The sequence below is a fragment of the Phoenix dactylifera genome, chromosome 9 (assembly GCF_051530095.1).
Source record: "Phoenix dactylifera cultivar Ajwa chromosome 9, Ajwa_hap1_PhDact_Kaust_v1.1, whole genome shotgun sequence".
Classification (NCBI taxonomy): domain Eukaryota; kingdom Viridiplantae; phylum Streptophyta; class Magnoliopsida; order Arecales; family Arecaceae; genus Phoenix; species Phoenix dactylifera.
The window spans coordinates 27,862,588-27,881,694 of NC_143198.1; the positions used below are offsets into that span (position 1 = coordinate 27,862,588).

At 36.1% G+C, this 19,107-nt stretch overlaps 1 protein-coding gene across 4 annotated transcripts; it reads left to right on the plus strand.

Annotated features, from left to right (window-relative positions):
* Positions 1-4,300: 4,300 nt before the first annotated feature.
* Positions 4,301-18,152, plus strand: LOC103709455 (polyadenylate-binding protein-interacting protein 8-like). 4 transcript variants are annotated; one of them, XM_008794784.5, is made up of 11 exons: positions 4,301-4,539; positions 4,656-5,109; positions 5,480-5,590; positions 5,930-5,974; positions 12,059-12,131; positions 12,225-12,337; positions 12,450-12,509; positions 12,760-12,807; positions 12,914-12,982; positions 17,603-17,664; positions 17,751-18,152. In XM_008794784.5, exons 2-11 carry the CDS (start codon positions 4,705-4,707, stop codon positions 17,803-17,805), a joined length of 1,041 nt encoding a protein of 346 aa, XP_008793006.2. In that variant the 5' UTR covers positions 4,301-4,539; positions 4,656-4,704; the 3' UTR covers positions 17,806-18,152. The 4 variants fall into 4 exon arrangements, 3 of the variants coding, with proteins under 3 accessions (XP_008793006.2, XP_038987546.2, XP_089781647.1); XR_015968964.1 differs by having other exon boundaries at positions 4,400-4,539; positions 12,760-12,830; XM_039131618.3 differs by having other exon boundaries at positions 4,409-4,539; positions 4,653-5,109.
* Positions 18,153-19,107: the final 955 nt, after the last annotated feature.

Consider the following 19,107-nt stretch of genomic DNA (forward strand, 5'->3'; position numbering starts at 1 on the left):
GACAAAGTCTATTATAAAAAGTTTGGAAGTCAGCATATGCAAAAAAAAATTTACTTACTTATTTTAAAGGTGCAAAATCTTTGCATCCATGAGTGCTAGTATGGCAGCGAGTAAGCAGGCATCGTCTTAATTAAGATAATAGTTAGCCCAAATTCCTCAACTTAAAGCGTGCAATGGGTTAAAAATAATTCAATTCTGAGTACCGACATTAACATGATCTTTCTCCATTCATATCTAAATTCCATCGCATTTATCAATGTCCAAGTGTGGGATCATGTGGCCAACGTTGCAAAGGATTCCATAGAATTGTGCTACTAATTATGCATAGTTGCTTCAAATCACTTCTTATTCATAAGCTGGTCTATTCGATATTGAATTCACCATCTACACAAAAAACAAACATGTTCTTCTCTACTTAATATATAGATGCAGTAAATGTATAAGCCCCATTTGGGGGAGCTTTTGAAGGCCAAAAAGCACTTTCTAACCCTTCAAAAGCACTTTTGGATAAAAAAAAGGATGTTTGGTAAAAATTTCGAAAAGCTGTTTTAGCTTTTCAAATCGTAAACTAGGTTCTATGATTTGAAAATTATGACAAATAACTCAAAAATCAACTTAGAAACTTGAATGAGTTATGACATGTTTGAAGAAAAGGTAATATCATAAAACGCATCATTTAATAAGCTGCAATTAATTAATCATAAAGTGTCCATATAAAAACTAATAAATACAATCTCACACATGTGCACACTATTTTTAATCATAGTAAATAGAAGACTTCATTATATTATTTTCATGATTGTGTATAACACCACTTTTATAGATAGGTAAGTACTAACTATTTTATTATTTCATGATTACCCCTCCCAAAGAGAGAAAAGCTACCTTATTTTTCAGCTATAATGAATTTGCTACAAATCTTATCAAGATTTTAGAAGAAAAAAATATAAAAGTAGACACCCCACTTCGGCATCCTATGGACAATTAGGGAGATGCCCCAAAACTTGAGGGAAGGCCTAAAATGGCACCCAAATCATGCATAATTCATCATGCTTCTTCATCCTTGAATCATGGGCCATCCAATGGTAATTAAGCTCTTGCCATGGAACATTTGGAAACCAGGCCTTTGCCATTAGAGTGTTCCAAGGACTATATCTCTCCATCTCATCATTAGGCACCCACCTTTAGGTTCAAAAATTCAAGATCGGCACTTTCTCAATGGCCTTCAATATTGTTGAATTATGCAATGACTCTCTAGCATCTAAGTAGCAGAGCTCTACTATCCGGATGTTCCAATAATAGGTCTCTACCATTGGATTGTTTAGACGGTATCATTCTATTGGCAGATAACCTTTCTAGCACATTTTTTCATACGCACTAGAATTAAAGGTGGCAAAGCTTATCCATTTAATCTGTTTAACTTGTTTTAACTCATTGTAAATTGGATTAAATTATTTATTTAATAAAATGATCAAATTCAAATCTGAATTTTTAACCTGTTTAATAAATAAGTCTAGTTTGAGTTGATATATTTTTTATCTGTCCTATATCCTATCCGACATATAGTTTGTCCGACCCATCCCGATTGCCACCTCTAATTAGAATTCCAATTTTTGAACGAGTTAGCTTCATCTGTGCAAGCAGCCTATGTCAATAGCCCTCCATCCCTCCCATCGAGGACCATCGATCACTTACCTAGCATATATTCTATATCAAAATTCAAAACGATGGGAAATCTTAACAAAGCTATGCTGCGGTGGTGCAAAGGAGGGAGGAGTGGTTGGGTTATTCTCTCTCTCTTTTCGCTCCCCCCTCTCTCTTTCATATGCTTCACATTTTTCTCCTATGCATGCATGATGCATGCACCAAGCATTTTCATCTACCTACCTTTCTTAAAATGTTCTTTTTTAATGGGAAGAGCGAGTCTTTCAAACTCATTTCGTTCTCACTAATTCCTTTCGGTACATATCAATTCATATATGCATTGATCAGTTTATTACACTTCGTATAATCTAATTTCAAATTCCTTTTATTCTCCCATTTTTCAGTTGTTCCATCCCCAAAGGCTCTTGGGTTGAGCATGCTCTGACTCGGGAAGAACCCACAAACACGTCGTCCGCAATAGAGGGTACCTCAGCAGTCAAGGGTCAAATGGAAATCACTCGATTTCAATGGAGAAGTGGGACCCAATACCAAAGTCAAACATAAAACAAGGCACCAACTCGCTATGAAGAGCAGAAGGCAGAACACCAGATCCGACTTTTATAGTTTTGGCCAACCTATCTGACTTTGACTTGCATAAGAAAGTCCTATAAGCCTGCTCAATTCTTCTCCGTTCTCTCTTTAAAAAGAATGAAGCTAGAACCTAAATCAACCAAAAATCAAAATATATTTATCAATTCTAATTTCATCAAGTAAATGATTGGATAAAATTTCAATTAGAGATTGAACAATTCTCTGATCGAATGTAGATTACTTGGTTGGAAGATTTGACTACGACAAATGGATTTTATAAAATCTTAAAAAGTGGTGTGCATATGAAAAAACCACTTGTCAAAACTCTTCCATAAAAAAACGAGAGTAATGCTGTGACATTCAACCCTCGTACTAAGATAAGCCTCTTCGTTGCTAGTATACCATGTAACAAAAGGGATTGATGCAAATTGTTGGGTTAGCACAATGAGAGTCTATGATGTAAAATTCTAATCCTTTTTTGACATATAGCAATGAAATTTTGGGTTTCAAGTTTGGGACCCAAGGCATTTTTAAAATATTAAATATGTTCACTGGAATTTAAAACGTGCGATGCATGCATGTGGACAACTCATTTATGCATGTGGACTTTTTTTTTTTCTTGGTACATGGTTCAGACTTTTCTTTAACTTTCCCACAAGTACAATGATAGTTTTTCTTATGAAACTTTCTAACTTCTCACTTAATTCTTGTTTTTTTTTCACATGAACCAACAATTGATGCTTAGTAGCGTGCATTAAATATAACAGGAGATAGCATTGTGTGGGATCCCTTTTCACGCAACATTTAATACAACAATGATGAATGATGCAACGAATGCAGCTTTTTTTTTTTTATCAAACCGGGCTTTTATGTCCCTTTATAATTTATTTTTTTTATGTTTTTTCAGTCACTTTTAGGTTGCATGTTTATTTTTTGTAATATTTCAATTGTTATTCTTTTTGTGTTTTTTAATCTTATATATTGTAAATTTTTGATCATTCAATTGATAAATCATGTTATGATTATTTATGCACACTAGTTTCATTGTCCAGTTGTCCTCTATATTTCTGCATCATTTTCTTTGACTTGTCTGGTGTAGTTTTCTACATTATATAATCTTTCAATTATATATTTTTAGATTTTTTTGAGATTTTTACTAGTAATATTTTAAATTTTTAATGGATAAATGATGTCATAATTGTTTAGATCACGCATGAATTATATAGAGGTCTATACAAATTCTAACGAAGAAAAACCGTAGGAATTAAAACAAGATTAGCATTATGGCTGCACTTATCTTTCTCGAGACGTATCAAAAAAAAACTTATCAAAATTTCAATCCATCATTCAATTGTTGATTGCCTGATCTTTGATTAAAAAGTATGATTATCGATAAAAAAATATATTAGATAAAAATAAACAAGTTTTTTTTTTTGAAATCAACCATATCGATCATAAGTATCAAATTCTATTTGAATAAATTAATAATAATTAACATTACAATATTCCAGGGGCAGAGTGTCATAATCTTCCTTAGAGCTAGAAAAAATGAGTTACAGTGGAAGAAAATGCGGCAAACCTTTCATATTTTTAAACAACTATAATTTGAATATATATTTTTTTTTTGTCGATTTTTTTCAATAGTTTTTTTTATAATATATATATATATATATATATATATATATATATATATAACAACTATAATTTGAATATATATATTTTTTTTGTCGATTTTTTTCCAATAATTTTTTTTAATATATATATATATATATTATTTTTTTTAGTACAACGGCGGCTTGACGTGCGTGCAGCCAACTCAAAAAAAATAAGACGGTGCAAAAGAATAGGCACTGCCCAGCCAAAGCTTCTAGCCCGTGATACTCCACGCTCCCCTGTTGATCTCTCGCTCCTTCCGGTATTTCCCACGGTAATAAAAGTCCAAGCAACGCCAACCCATACAGTAAGTTACACGTGCCTAACAACGTGACAACTTCCCTGACGCCAGGTTCTCCCCTCCCTCCCAAATGCCCACATTTATACTCACCCTCTTTGACATGCGTACCCTCTCCCCTCCCCCAAGTGAAAGAAAAGTTGAAGAGCTCAAAAAATGCCTTCCTTTCAAAGAATAAATCAAGGCTATCTGTACGATTAAATTAAAGTCCCAAATTTCCTTTCCAATTTTAGCCAGCACGCCGATACTGATTCTTCCCTTCTTTTCTTGCCGTTCGTTCCTCTAATCCTCTACCCCCACCTCGCATCTTCTTTTGTCTTTCCATTTCAACGCAGTTCCAGTCTTCTCTCTAGGTAAGAGAGAGAGAACAGAGAAAGAGGATTGGAATCATTTTCTTGGGTTTTTTGTTTTATTTTATTCGGTTTGCGTTTTCTTTGTTTCTTGTTTTTGATCGGATCGGCGGCAGCAGTCTTTTTGTGTTCGGGTCTTCAAAATATTCGGATTGGTCGGAGGCGGAGATGGCTGCGGTTGCGGAGAACGCGACCGGCGTCGGCGACCAGTTCGTCCGCCGCCCGTCGTCGTCGCTGCCGCAGCAGAAGCGCGGGGGGTCTTCGGAGGCGGAGTACCAGCGCGACGTGCGCGAGCTCGTCGAGCTGCTCTCCAAATTGAACCCGTCCGCGAAGGAGTTCATCCCTTCCTCCAACGCCTCCGCCAACACCCCGCTTCTGGCGGCCGGCCAGGACGCCGACGCGGCCGCGGCCGCGGCACAGACCACCGCCGGCGGAAGGATGCCAAATGGGCGGCTGTCGGCAGATGCGCCGGTGTTCGTGGCCTCCTCGGATTACTACGGCAGGCCGATCGTTGGGGGGAATCGGTACGCGGCCAGCGGCGATGGCCCGTCCAACAACCAGCAGCCCCGCAGAGTATAGACTTCAATTCTTTCTTTAGATCTTTTTCGTCTTCTGATCTCTTTGTTAGAAATATGTCATCGTGCGCTCGTGCATCGCGGCGATCTGGGGCTTCTAGGGTTTTGGGTTCAATTTTAATTTGTTTTCTTCAGTTGATGGATGGCAATTTGGATAGATGCATTTCTTGAAAACTGAAGCAGATGGAGAAAAATTGGATCTCTTGGATACATTGTCTTATATTCCGTAGCATTTTCTTCCTCCTGTTATTCTCGGCCGATAACTTAGGCTGCTTTCATTTTTTTGATGAAGTGTTTGGGCTTTATGCAGAAGAAAAAAAAAATTTTTTTTACACAACTTTGTTTGATCTTTTGAATTATTTTTGCAGAGAAAGAACAATTACAACAAGGGGCATCGGAGGTTTAATGATAGGGTTCAAAAAGCGCAGAAGGAGGACTGCATCAGGCGCACTGTATATGTTTCTTATATCGATCATAATGTAAACCATCTAAAATTGTAGTATTTCTTATGTTGATTTATTTTCATCCTACTGTTCTGTAATCTACTGTGATTATGATAAATGTAACTTCAAAATGCTAACTTTCTTAAGCTATTGTAGTGTTAATATTATCATATAATTCCATGTAATGCTTCTGATATTAATCGGCAGGTAAAACAACTGATTTATCTGTATCCTACTGTTCTGTATTTTATGGATATTTTTATAATGAAAAATGCAACTTCAAATATTAACTTGCTTATGTTATTGTAGTTTAACATTATCATATAATTCTGTGTATATGGTACTAATCCAGACTATTTGATTGGTACATATCAGGTCACTGAGGAGCAGCTTGCTGCATTATTTGGTAGCTATGGGAAAGTAAGTTTCTCCATATGTATCCTGAAATTTAACTAATCCATGTTATTGAAGATGTGAATGTTGTAACCACGCAATTCCTAAGAACAGGATGAATGAATATTGCTGACTAGATTTTAGATTGTTACTGTTTATTGACTGTGTCGTTTTATCATCTGTCTGGTGTTCTGTAGTTTCTTTTGAACAATGGCACTGCTATTTTTTATGAGTTATCCAGTATGACATATGCATACTGATGTTTCATATGCTGACTTTAGCTTCTCACAAGATGATATCGATTGGAGTATTTTAAAGAGATGCTTTATCTATTACTTTTTTTTTCATATTTGAAAGTTTTTATTGGACCGGTGAGATGCTAACAAATGCAGTCTAAACTAATGAAAAATATGAAATGCTTCCAAAGTCTTCCCTATTTTTCTTTGCTATATTTTGGCAGATTAACAAGCATAAAATCTGAAACTTGCTGTTGAAATGGTGTCTTGTACTTGGTTGTTTGTTGTCTCCTTTATGTATTGGGAGATGGGCCTCTCTAGAGATGGAGGCATATTGAGGGGCCAAAGGCCCGAAGGGCAAAGGCAGAACTAGAGGTGCCATATACACCCCTAAAAGGTCCACCAGGGGTTTGGGATTTTTTTAATCCTTTTGTATTATTTTTTTGAATCCTGATGTATGTACCAGTGAGGCTTTTCAGGGTCTGCTCCAACCTGAGGGTGTGTTGAGAAGCAGTGAGCTAGGGCTTGAGACTATATTTCAGGGCATTTCTTTTTACTCTTTATCTTTAGTGGAGCTTCCTCGATTGTCTTCAAACATTAGTGTTGGTTAGAGATGAACCATGTAAATCTCTTTATGTGCTTTGTGTTTTGTTTGATTTGTGTTCATGCGTTATATCTTTCCTCACTATGAGAACCCTAGGTCTGCGTATTAGCTGCGATATGTATCATTTGTAAAAATGCCCTTTTGTTTTTGAAAAAGATCATGGGTAAGAATGTCACCACGGGAATTTTGGATCATTTGGGCCTGTGAATATGAGATCATAGGTTTTAATTGATAGTTGCATTGATTGGTTGTAGTTGCACATAGTCGCTTGATTTTACCTATACAACTTAGGTTAGATTAGCTACTATGACTCTTCTAATAGAAGCATATTAAAGAACTATAGTTTAACTCTGCTTTAATCAAATGTACACTCTTTCTAGTAGTGTCTTTTGACAGCGCTTATGTGAGAGAGCAAGATAAGAGAGAGAGAGAGTTTCTCGAGGCAAACTTGGAAAATGAAGAAAGGTGAGGTGCAACTCCATGATGATTTTGGTGTTAGGCGAGAGCTACATCATTGTGATTGATGAGATAATAGATCTACAAGTCCATGGCATCAAGGGAGGGTTGAGCCTTGGTTGGTGGCAAAGTCCATGCAGCGGCATGGGGGCTACAGTAGAGAAATGGAATGGATTGGTGGAGCCCATGTTGTAGCTTGGGAATGCAGGCAAGGAGAAGGTCATAAGGGGAGATCTATGAGATCCCTCAAGGACCATGACTTGTAGAGTCCTTACACCATTGGATTTCCGACCAAAATCTGAGGTTTGAGATGATAGAAGACAAGTAGTTTATGCTGTCAGACACTATGAAATCTCCGACTAGGATCTCAACCAAGAATGGAGATCTAATGAAGGAATGGGGAGAGGAAAGAATTAGAGGAAGGATGTAGAGGCGGTGGATAGTGGAAGAAGAGAGTGATTGGGCAAGTGCGGCTTTGGGAGTAAGAGAGCCTTAGGGCTTCTTGGTTATTTTGATAATTAAAACCAATCAAAAGATCAACCATTGGAACTTGATCCACCGATTGAATAACAATAAAAGGTCATTCAGCCATGTGATTAATATCTAACAATAATAAATCTTTTCATCATTATTAAAACTATAATATATATCACCTTTTCAGATCTTATATAAAATTTATATGATTTTACTATATAAAAAAGGGTTTCAAACTATATCGAGCTAAAACTAAATGATCTAGACCTAACTCAAGTTTGACTTGTTTATGTTTCAAGCTTAGAAGTCCACCTCGAGATCTGCTCATTTGATAATGGGGCGAGCGGATTCCAAGCTGAATTTTGAACCAAAGATGTGCTAGCTCACAAACAACTGGGTCATTCAACACCCCTATTATTGAACATGAGCTTGACTTATTTGAGTTTCTGTTCTCTACTCAAGAAGGTATTTAGAGGTAGAGTAATTATGTGGGCATTTATTTGTGTTCCAATTTTACAGGGTCCACATTCATTGACAAACTAGTTTATTTACTTTTCTGCTAATTTAAAACAGGTCTCCAACATATTCATATTTTAGAAAGAATGAAGATAAAGGAAAAAACTAAAAACTTAGATGAATCACCTACGACAAATATGGAAAAATATGTTTGTGTAAAAGTACGATATTGCTAAACTCATGGGCTATTTTCAACATTTCAGATTGCCATATCATGATATTTATATACTATGAAACTATATATATTGAAATTCATAAATAGTATAATAAGCATATAATCAAATTTTGTTGGTATAATTGTATGGAACTCTGGGTAATTTTTAAGCAACCAAACAAAGCATAATTGATACAACAGATATGGTTCATTTTTGTATATTTTGGAGGAAATTCAAGTGGTTTATTTGCAAAAGGGGCCTAGCAAAGATATACTCATTTGTTATCTTGTATTGTTTTGACAGGTCACAAAATGCAAACATTTCATTCTAACCTTAATTTGGACAATATATTATGTGCTTCCTTTATCATAAAGCCTGGAGCAAGTCAGATAAAATTATTTCTTTAATATTTTTGTTAAAGTAAAACCAGGCGGTTGCTCCTCTTATTTGTTTGTCCTGGAGATTCTTGAATGTTTATTTGATAAGGTGATAATTGTGGTGGACTGTCAGTTGTTGAGTGTTTGTCGATTTGATTTATGATATGTATCCGTTTTGGTATATTTTGGAGGAGATCCAAGTGGTTTCATTCAAAATGCAGCCAAATAAGGGTATATTCATTCAACCTATTTTAATTGGTTTCCAGACTCAAAAAATGGAAACATTTTGATGAAGTGTTGCATGTTTCATTATTGGCTAAACTGTAGCTAGTCAGCTGATATTAATGCATAATTTTGTGTGAGATTTAGTAGCACACTGTTGATAAAGTAATTTTAGAAAAGTGAGACTGTTGTCTTTGTTGTTTGTTTTTCTACTTAATGCTTGTCGTTCTGGAAGGTGATGTTAGTTGTTAAGATAGTTGTTCAAGGTTTCCTTGGGTTTTAGGGGCATATTACTTTGTTCAACCTAATGTAGAGTCAGTTGGATTATACTTATCCTCCCATGTCTAGGTGAGAATGCTTTGCCTTTTATGACAATATTCAGGCATTGATGAAACAATGTGTTGGTTGGCATTGTTTCTAAATGAAATAAAACCCTACTGAGCTAGCTACATAGGGACGAGGGCTTCCCTCTCTTTACTTCTCCTCCGGTATAGGTATGGAGGTTTCTTAATCATGATCTGCCCTCATCCGATCTTGATAGCACTGTTCTTGGTCATCTTCCTCTTTGTTCTTGTGCATGACTTGAGACAGACTTCTTCTCGATGGCATTGGAGCGACCTGATGGTCAAATAGCAGTCTGAGCAGCCATTCTCTTTCTGGCTTATAGATTCTCTTAAGTCAGCAGATTGTGTAATGTGTTGGTTCAGGAAAGGATTCAATACTGCTGAAAATGTTCCTTCAGATCTATTTTGTGTTCTTGAACTAAATTTTTCTCATTCAAGGAATCCCAGTTTTGTTATCCCTAGAATCCAGTTATGGGTGATAAAATGGAGTTCCATATATTTTAGTGGTGCAGACGAGTTGAGCCAATCTGAGTAGTTTGCTGCTCAGGTTCAGGTTGCTCTGTGTTGGGGTGGACAAGCTTGAGTGGATCTTAACAGGTCTTCGAGTGTTGTTTGTATGAGATCAGAGCCGAGCTTGAACAAGCTTCTTATGGAGCCGAGCCAAGATCCTATTTACTTTCACATGCCTTAGTGTTCAGACCTGGCTGATTTATGAAATGAGCTTTAGAATCTGTTGGAGCTTATCATTGTTTCGTAGCTGAGCCAAGCCCAAATAATCCAGCCAAGCAGATCCCAATCAACTCATGAAAATCTCAGATTACTTCCAGCCTTATATTTTTCATTTGGTTCTCGTTAGGTTTGGTAGGTACATTATTTTGTTTGACCCAGGTTTTTAATTATTTTTGGAGAATGTGAAATTCCTATACTATTCACTGAGTGAAAATTGTGTGCGGGACTGCCTTGTTTGTTTCTTTGATGACAAATTGCATTTTTTGAGATCACCTCTAGTTGCAGCAAACAATTTGATTTCAGGAAATATTTGTTAAATTGATGTGGTCATGCTCCTTATGAAACTGTAACTTGATTGGACATTAGATTTTCATTTGGAACCCTCAGTTCAAACGTCTTTTTTAAAAAAAATTCTTCAGCAACTCATAACTTTTTCATCCAGCATTGCCTCAAGCTTCTAGAGTGATTCTTTCTCATATATATTCCTTAAAGGAATGTCGAGTGGGACTGATGTAAACACCCTTTATAAGTAATCCATAGGGAAGTACTTGAAAGAGAAGAGTTTTTGGAAATTTGTAGCTTGGAGATTGATTTTTAAGTGCTATTTTTGGGTCAGTTGGTCATATAACTCAAAATCTAAAGTCATCATGTGATATTTTTCAAGACTGCAGTCCACCAGTGTATTTTAGGGTCCACCATATCCATTGAACTTGGATCCAATTTATTATTGTGCCTACAAAAACTTTAGAAAAAAAGGGTGATATTCTGATTATTGATCTGAATTTAACTTTGGTGTGGGAACAAATAGATAACCTGTATGATTTTAATGCTTAAGTTATTTGTCAACCTTATGTTTCATGAATATGAATACATCTTGGATTGTAATCCGGCATGCAGTGGAGCTGTACATGCCCCCCCCCCCCCCCCCCCCCCCCCCCCCCAACTCTATCGTGATCTCATTTTCGTATGCTGAAACTTGATAAAATTTGGGCCTCATAAGGTCTCTGGATGGAGAAAGTGGGGATTGCTTCATCACCCCCTATGTCCATTTATGTCAAATTTGCTCATAGGATAAAACAGGATAAGACGGTTTATATTTGGTGCAAAGATTTTATACTTAATAATGTTTACACCACAAAGCTGGTAACTTTTTCTTTATGTCACTTGGATATCCTAGTTAACGATTATGCAACAAGCTGGCAACATTTTTTCCTGAAAAAGACAATACATCCTTAAAAAAACGAGAGAGGGGGGGGGGGGGGGGGGGGGGGGGTAAATGGGGGTAGTTCTGGTCATGTCTAAAAAAGCATATAATATCTTTCAGATGTTGCGGCTCTGCCTATCAACAGAACTATTATCTGCGGGATCTCTACCTGACCAGGATGGAAATATTTTACTGGTATGCTGGCAAAATTTGGCTGCTTGGCAATGGCAGGTCATATCTGACCCTTATCCCAGGCTTATTCACAGACCAGACTAGTTATCAAAGAATATCTGTGTTCTGTTTGGTATGATGCCAATACCTAAGGTGATAACGCATCCAAATATCTAGGTGATGATGCATAGTTCGTAATGGTTTCAAGGCTTTACTCTATCTTTTCTTGAAGTCTATTGCATCTTATTAGTGGATGGGCAGTATAATGAGTCAATGACCGTTGTCCATCTGAAGAATTACAAGTGCAATCATGGTATCTCACATCCAGGTCGCGGCAGCTATAGGAGAAGCTCTATTAGTAAATTAATAAATACAAGTAAGATTTTTCAGGCTGTAGGACACATCTCTTTCACTTTCTATAAACTTGTGGTGGAAATTTGGGCTTATAAGACAACTCTGAATTTTTATTGTTCTTATCATGCTTCTCTTTAAATTTTCCCTATGAATTTTCATATATTTGTATTGAGTTTACATATATATGTTTTATTGCATTTCCTCTGTTAATTCAATTACAAGTTAGTCTGTAGGAGAATATTTGACAACTTTGAATGTTCATTCTGAAGGTACTTGATTGCCGTATTTGCTGTGATGCTAACTCAGTTCTTCGATTCGCATTTATAGAGTTTGTTAATGAACGTAAGTTTACTTGTTTTATCTTAACCTTAGCACCTATATAGTGGTCTTATGCTTTTTACAAAAGGAATTAGAGCAATGGACTATTTCTAACAGATGGTGCAAGAGCAGCATTAAATCTTGATGGGACCGTGCTAGGTTACTATCCTCTAAGAGTGCTACCTTCAAAGACTGCCATTTTGCCTGTGAATCCTACACTTCTTCCACAGGTAAGATTAGTGATTCTCGTGCTGCATTTCTAAAATTATCACAGTATATTGTTTGTCTTAAAAAAATAGCATTCTCTGTTACAAAACTTCTGAGTTTTGAGATTGAATACAGTCTGAAGATGAAAGGGAGATGTGTTCACGGACAGTTTATTGCACTAATATTGATAAAAAGGTAGAGTAGCTTCTTCTCGACTCTTATATCATATGACTATTGTCAAACTTCTGCTGGTTTGCTCATTTTAAGAAAAATATGTGCAAAATAGAGTGCAACTGGTTGATTTTGTTTACAACATAAAGAAAAAACATGTTAATTATGTAGAAATTAATTGTATCTTCAAAATCATGCAGCTGGATTGCTTTATTTCTAGTTAAATGCATTCTTTTCTTTATCGATTATAATTTTGGTTTTTCTTCTTTTACAGGTTACTCAGACAGATCTAAAAGAATTCTTTCAGTCCTGCTGCGGTGAGGTCAGCACAGTGCCTTCTGTCTGGTATTTTTCTCATCAGTAGGTTAAGACAATTATGTTTAAGATATATTTTTCTTAATGGTTAGCATTATTTTTTTTCTATGCAGGTTTCCCGCTTGAGACTTCTTGGGGATAATGTGCATTCAACTCGCATAGCATTTGTTGAGTTTGTTCAGGTATTTTGCATTGCCGAACTGATCATATTTTATTTTTCTCTGATTTGGAATTTGATAGTCTTGTTGGTGATGTTCAAATAGTATCCTGCTTTTACCTTTTTGGGGTTTGGATGTTCATGTATTCTATTGCGCATCTGCATAATATGCTTATTGTATTGTTTCTAAACTTCTAATGTTCATGTTTTGCTTTGTGATAGTCGAAATAATTTTCTCACCTGGCTTGCCTCATGGAATCAAGCAGAAGTTAGTGAATCTATTCAGATTTAGGCAATGCTATGTAATTGCGATGAACATAATGTGCTGAGTTGAGGTTCATGTGTTTGCACTTATGTATTTTCTTATCCAATCGTTTGGTTCAGTGTTCTTGAACTTGCTATTCCATTTGTACATCTCATAATGCTGCTTACAGATGATTACTTATCACTTACATTTCTTAAAAAATCGTGACTGGCTATTTAACGATCATATTTTCATCATGATCTATCATATAACTGAACCCCCAAACAAATGATGTTTCAGTTGAACATCTATAGAAAGATAATTCATCAATATTCTTTTGTAAATATAAGTCTATTAATCAATATTGCAACCGAGTGTTATTAACATCCTGAACAAACCTCAACTATATTTGACCAGAATCATGATCACCAATCTTCATCCCATTAGTGGGGGTTAGCTTCATCCTTCATCCTTATCAAGAACTGTAAGCTATAAATACAAGCTTGTTAAAAATCATTAATTACACATTTCATTCGGCTTTTCTTTGGTACCTTCTATTCTTTTCTGATAGTTTGAAAACTTTAGGGCCTTCCCTTACTGACGGTACAGTGTGCCTGTTTCATCTCAATTTGTTCTTTATTACTTTAGCCTCTTTGACCATGGCTGCTAAACTTACCTAGTTCCTGAAGTAACGATGCAAGTTCAAATTTATAAAAACTTATTATGAGTTGGAAGCATCTTGCTTATGTTTCTGTTGCATCTTGTTTTGTTTCTCCTTTGTATCTTTCTCAATTCTGATTTATAGTTGAGAAAAGGCTTCTTCTGTAGCAATAAGGAGCTGAAACTAGACAGTCTTCTTTCTCCTTTGTTACTTGCCTTCATCTTCTAAATATTCAGCCAGGTGCTGGTTTGAAATGTATGGCATGATGCAAGGTTGAGAGGGTGGTGGACCTGAGATTGCTCCAACATGGAGTGCAGCACTAAGTGTGCACTGGGTAAAGGAGTGGCCATGTGGCCGTTTTGGTCCGGACTGCATCAATTGCTTGACCTTTTGGTGAATCCTTTTGATTTATCAAAAACAGTGTGATTGTAAGCTTCCATCATCCATGCCTATGGATGATGAAGTGATACCCATACAGTTCCCTTGCTGTCAATATAGGATGGAGTCATCCATTTTGGAGGAGCCTGTGCCCAGGTGTAACTACTAGACATTAGCTAGTGTGTTTTTTCCTCTCTGTCCTACAGTAGACATGAAGTTTCACTAGAGTGATTGTTGGATGGAATATCAGTTGGCTGAATGACAAAGCTGTCCTCTTTCAGGTAAGATACGGCATGAATTGGCTAAAAAAGAAATTTCTTAAATGATTTTCTAGGATATAAATATCTGAGGTTGGACCACATGGAATTTGGAAACACTTAAAGCAATGAATATGTTGAGATACAATCTGACTAGAGCATGTGCGTTATTTAGTATTTGTGGTTTTTGTTGTGGAGTTATATTTTATATGCAAGATGTTTTGTGGATGCAAATTTTTTATTCGTCATCTGAGGCAAAAGTAGGGTATATCATAGAATTCCAAAGAATGATCTAGAGCTGAATTTTTCTGGGAGATGGATTAGCAAGTATTTATTTGGAAAAGCTGCAAGTGATGCGGATGGAACAACAGGAGATTACTTTAACTAGATAAGGACTTGGAAAGAGAAAACCCTTAGGGTGAAATGACATTCCAATCATGGTTGCAAAAGATGCTATATGCTGGGCCAATACCAACACAGCACCTACGTTGGCAGAACACCTGAGTCCATTTTCAATTAAAGGACTCTTTGAAGTCCCCTTTTTATTGGATTTCAGTAGGGAAGGCGTTGTGCTGGTTGCAGCCGACACTCCCCATCTCAACAACACTTAAGTCCTTGATTCTGGTATTGGTGGAAGATTGTTATAGATCTTTTAATGAGATTTTGAAATCTAGCAAGATAGCTCATGATTGAGGAAGCCCAGTGATCTCTTGTTAAGGATAACATGTACGAAAATTCACTAGATATCATGGTGCCATAAATAGAGCCATAATATGGTGTAATAAGGCTAGTTGGCACAACAAAGTTTGAAACAGGTAACAAGCATATCAACAAACTAGTTTGGTTTTTTCCCGGGGAGTGACAAGTCGAAGCAATTTTCTTGCATAGCAAATTGGTCAAAGAAGAGATTCTTATGTGGGATTATTCATTTGGTACAAAGTGCTTTGTAGAAGAATAGCATCATTGGGGTCTACATTGGAGATTATTACATAGGCTGTGCTAAGGTCATAATCAAGTGGGTGACTTGTGGTGTGAATGAGTAGTTTTCATTTTAGTTGGATTGGATAAGAATTGAACCCAAGTTTGTACCTCTTTATGCTGGTAATGGACATGCGGATGACAGACTTCTGACAGGAGACTACTTGGTGTTCGTAATTTGCAATCGATAGTGTTATTGGTAAGGGTTAATGCTTGATTGTAGATATTGAGGAAAACTTTGGATGACAAAGAAGTAAAAATTAGCTGTGCAAAAACAGATTATTTTGATTTCTTTTAGTACTTTATTTGTTTATCTGTTCAAGGGGCCTGAAGGCAGTTTTATGCACAACAAAAATATACAATCCGTATAACCTCCTAAGGTGGTGCCTTGCATCTTGTGCTTTATTCATATTTTTCATTCTTTATAGCATCTCTTTGTAATGGTGACTGCAGATGTCGATATTAGCCATCTCATAAATGGTCTATGACTCTATATGCATCTCCATCTATTTGTTGAATCAAATCTCTCAATTTGTTTCTGCATTGTGGCGTTAATTACCTTGAGGGTACGCATTACCCTTCTCATCCAACTTTCCAATTTTTGTGTCTCCACTTGAAGTTGCAGTCTTGTAATATAAAGCTCTTAGCTTTCTCCAGGCCTAGCTTCCAAACTGAATTGTATCTGGCAAAACCAGTATCCTTAAACAAAAAGAATCCTTCAGTCGCCTTTTAGAATGCACTAAGTCCACCTATACTCCTTACTAGCAATCAGTCTTCTAGGTTTTGTGGCAGACCATTGTCCTGCTCCAATTTACCTTGAGCTGACTTCACATCAAGATCTGGACACTTCATATAAATTACTGTCTTCCTATTGAACTCCCAGCTACTTGGTGATGTAGAATGGAAGAAGAAAGAGATAGATCGAGAAAGAAGAATAAAAAGAAGAGGGAGAAAGGAGGGGGAGAGAAAGAAGAGCAACTCAATAATCTGTATTCTCAACGATGCAATCTATCTTCTCAATAATATAGCAATAAATTTTTATAGGCATCCTAGGGGAGAAAAGAGGAGGAGAGAGAGAGAAAGAAGAGCAACTCAATAATCTGTATTCTCAATGTTGCAATCTATGTTCTCAATAACATTGCAATAAGTTTATATAGGCATCCCAAAAAACTAATAAAGTAAACCTTAGAGTCCACATAAAAATAAAATTCAAGAATCCAAATAAAAATAAAAGTCTCTAATTTGCATATTTGCGTCTAATGTAAGTGCGCTTAAATTCCTTATTAATGGATGCTCCTCCTTCACTTAGTTCTTTAAAGTTGTGTGCTTGTGGATATTAGCCATCATATATGAAGTGTGGATATGGACGCTAGACACATATATGACACAGTTCAGATATGTTGATACCTCAAATCTTGAAAAGTAGGTTATGCTATGCCTAGAATACAATCATGAACAAATATTTAAAGTTGCGTGCCTGCGGCTATTAGCCATCATATATGAAGTGTGGATATGGATAGTGACATAGAAATGACAAAATATAGATACGCTGATACAACAAATCTTGAAAAGTAGGTTACACTACGATTAGAGTACAATACCGAACAAATCTGTATCTTTTACTTTTATGCAAAAAAAAGAATCAACACACATAATAATGTTATTTACAAAGTCCATTGCTTGGTCATCATTTAAGTCTATCACAATCTATACTTTATGTAATAGTATCAACATCACAGACACGAACTGTAAATTAACAATTCATCACAAAAAGATCAGCATCATTAGAGAGAGAGACCTCATCTGTTGAGGCATTGCGAAGCATCTCAGATGTAACTGGGAGGTATCCAAAGTCGTTTTTAAAAATTTTAAATAATAGAATACTTCAAATTAGTTATTCTATGTATCCTAGAAGTATCTGGCCACTATGGGTATTTGATGTGGAAACGACATGCAATTTGCTGTATTTGTGCTTCATAGGCCATCATTTATGTGAAAATGACATCACAATCAAATTTTCAAGTTAGAATGTTTCATATTGTACAATGAAATGATGTTGTCATGTTTCTAAACCTCTTTTCTGGGATTTAATGAATCACTAATTGCATCAACATCCATCTGTGGCAGGCAGAAAGTGCCCTTCGAGCTCTGAATTGCAGTGGGATGGTTCTTGGATCTCTTCCTATTAGGTACAGTCTTCAAGTCTGCCACTCAATTAAGATTACTTTGATTATGATTTCCATTGCCATGACTTTTGTCTGTATGGCCCTTTCAGGTTAAGTCCTTCGAAGACTCCGGTCAGGCCTCGTGTTGCTCGCACAATGCAGTAGCTGCAGTTTACTTTATATTCGAACTGATGGGCCAATTTTCACTACTGGAGGAACTTTGTTGTCTGGGAAGGGCTGATGACATTTGACTCTGCTTTATTGGCGGAAAGCATTTTTTCCCCACAACTAAAAATGACCCACCTTCCTGCTGGCTTTGTTGTTTAAACAAGACCTGTCTTGTGGCTTTACAGATGTTGTTATCTGTTTTATTTGTTATTTATTTGCGTGGTAAGAACTAAGGAGTGTCGTGGTAAGAACTCAGTAGCTGGTGATCTCAACCAGCATAGTTTTCTGCAGGAACCTGGAAACTGTGCTGCTCATCTTTCATTAAAGACAAACTTTTCTGATTATTCTAATGATTTTAGTTGTGAATTTTGGTTTCTTATTTGCAATTGCTCCTTTATTAATATATAATCAGTACCTATTGCAGGTTGAGTTCGTTGAAGCCAAAAAAACCAAAAATGGGTACATGGAAAATAGTTAGTCTTTGCATGATCACATCCAATTAAAAATTTTATCAAGAAACTTGTTTAATTGGTAGATGGTGATATCAGCATTTGTATGATGCTGTTGAGATGTTAGGGTAGTAGCAGTTCTTGCTTCAAGAGGAGAAATTCTTACTGTTTACAAGAGACAGGAGCCTCAATTTTTGTGAAATCGACCATAGCAATATATGACTGTGATGAGTTACCGCTGGTCCTCCGGAACTAGGCTTCTGCTCTTGAGACATTGGTTTGGCCGGAGTCATTTTTATGATTGTTCCTTCTCCTTGATGGAAATACCTGTTCCTGTGATGCTGAAAACTGATGCAACAAGGCCCTTTCTGATTTGTTCGTCTGTAACGTGAGCCTGGAGTAGACTAGAGCAACCGTAGACTTTTGACGTAGTGTTTTCCATGCATAGCTATCATATCAATGGTTGAGTCGTGTGACGCTCACATGGTTATCATGATGTATGGTTTGTACATGTATTTCTTATTACACTTGCATCTAATAATTTATAAAATCTACATCTATATCCATATTAATTAATAGCGTTAGTGAAACCATTTATCTCATATGAAAATTTAAATTGTTCTTGGAGAGAAACGAAGATGCACATAATTTTTTTGTCGGTTGTTATATCACTTAAGATTATTTTAATAATTTTTAATTTTTTTTTTCTAATGTGATACTTGGATTCTATTTAAGATTAATGGTTTGATGTTAAAGGTTGAAATGTTGGATAATATCAAACATGAAGAGGGTTAGTGTTAGTTTTTTCAAACTATTAGATATAAATATAATTTATTTTAACAATGGAGCA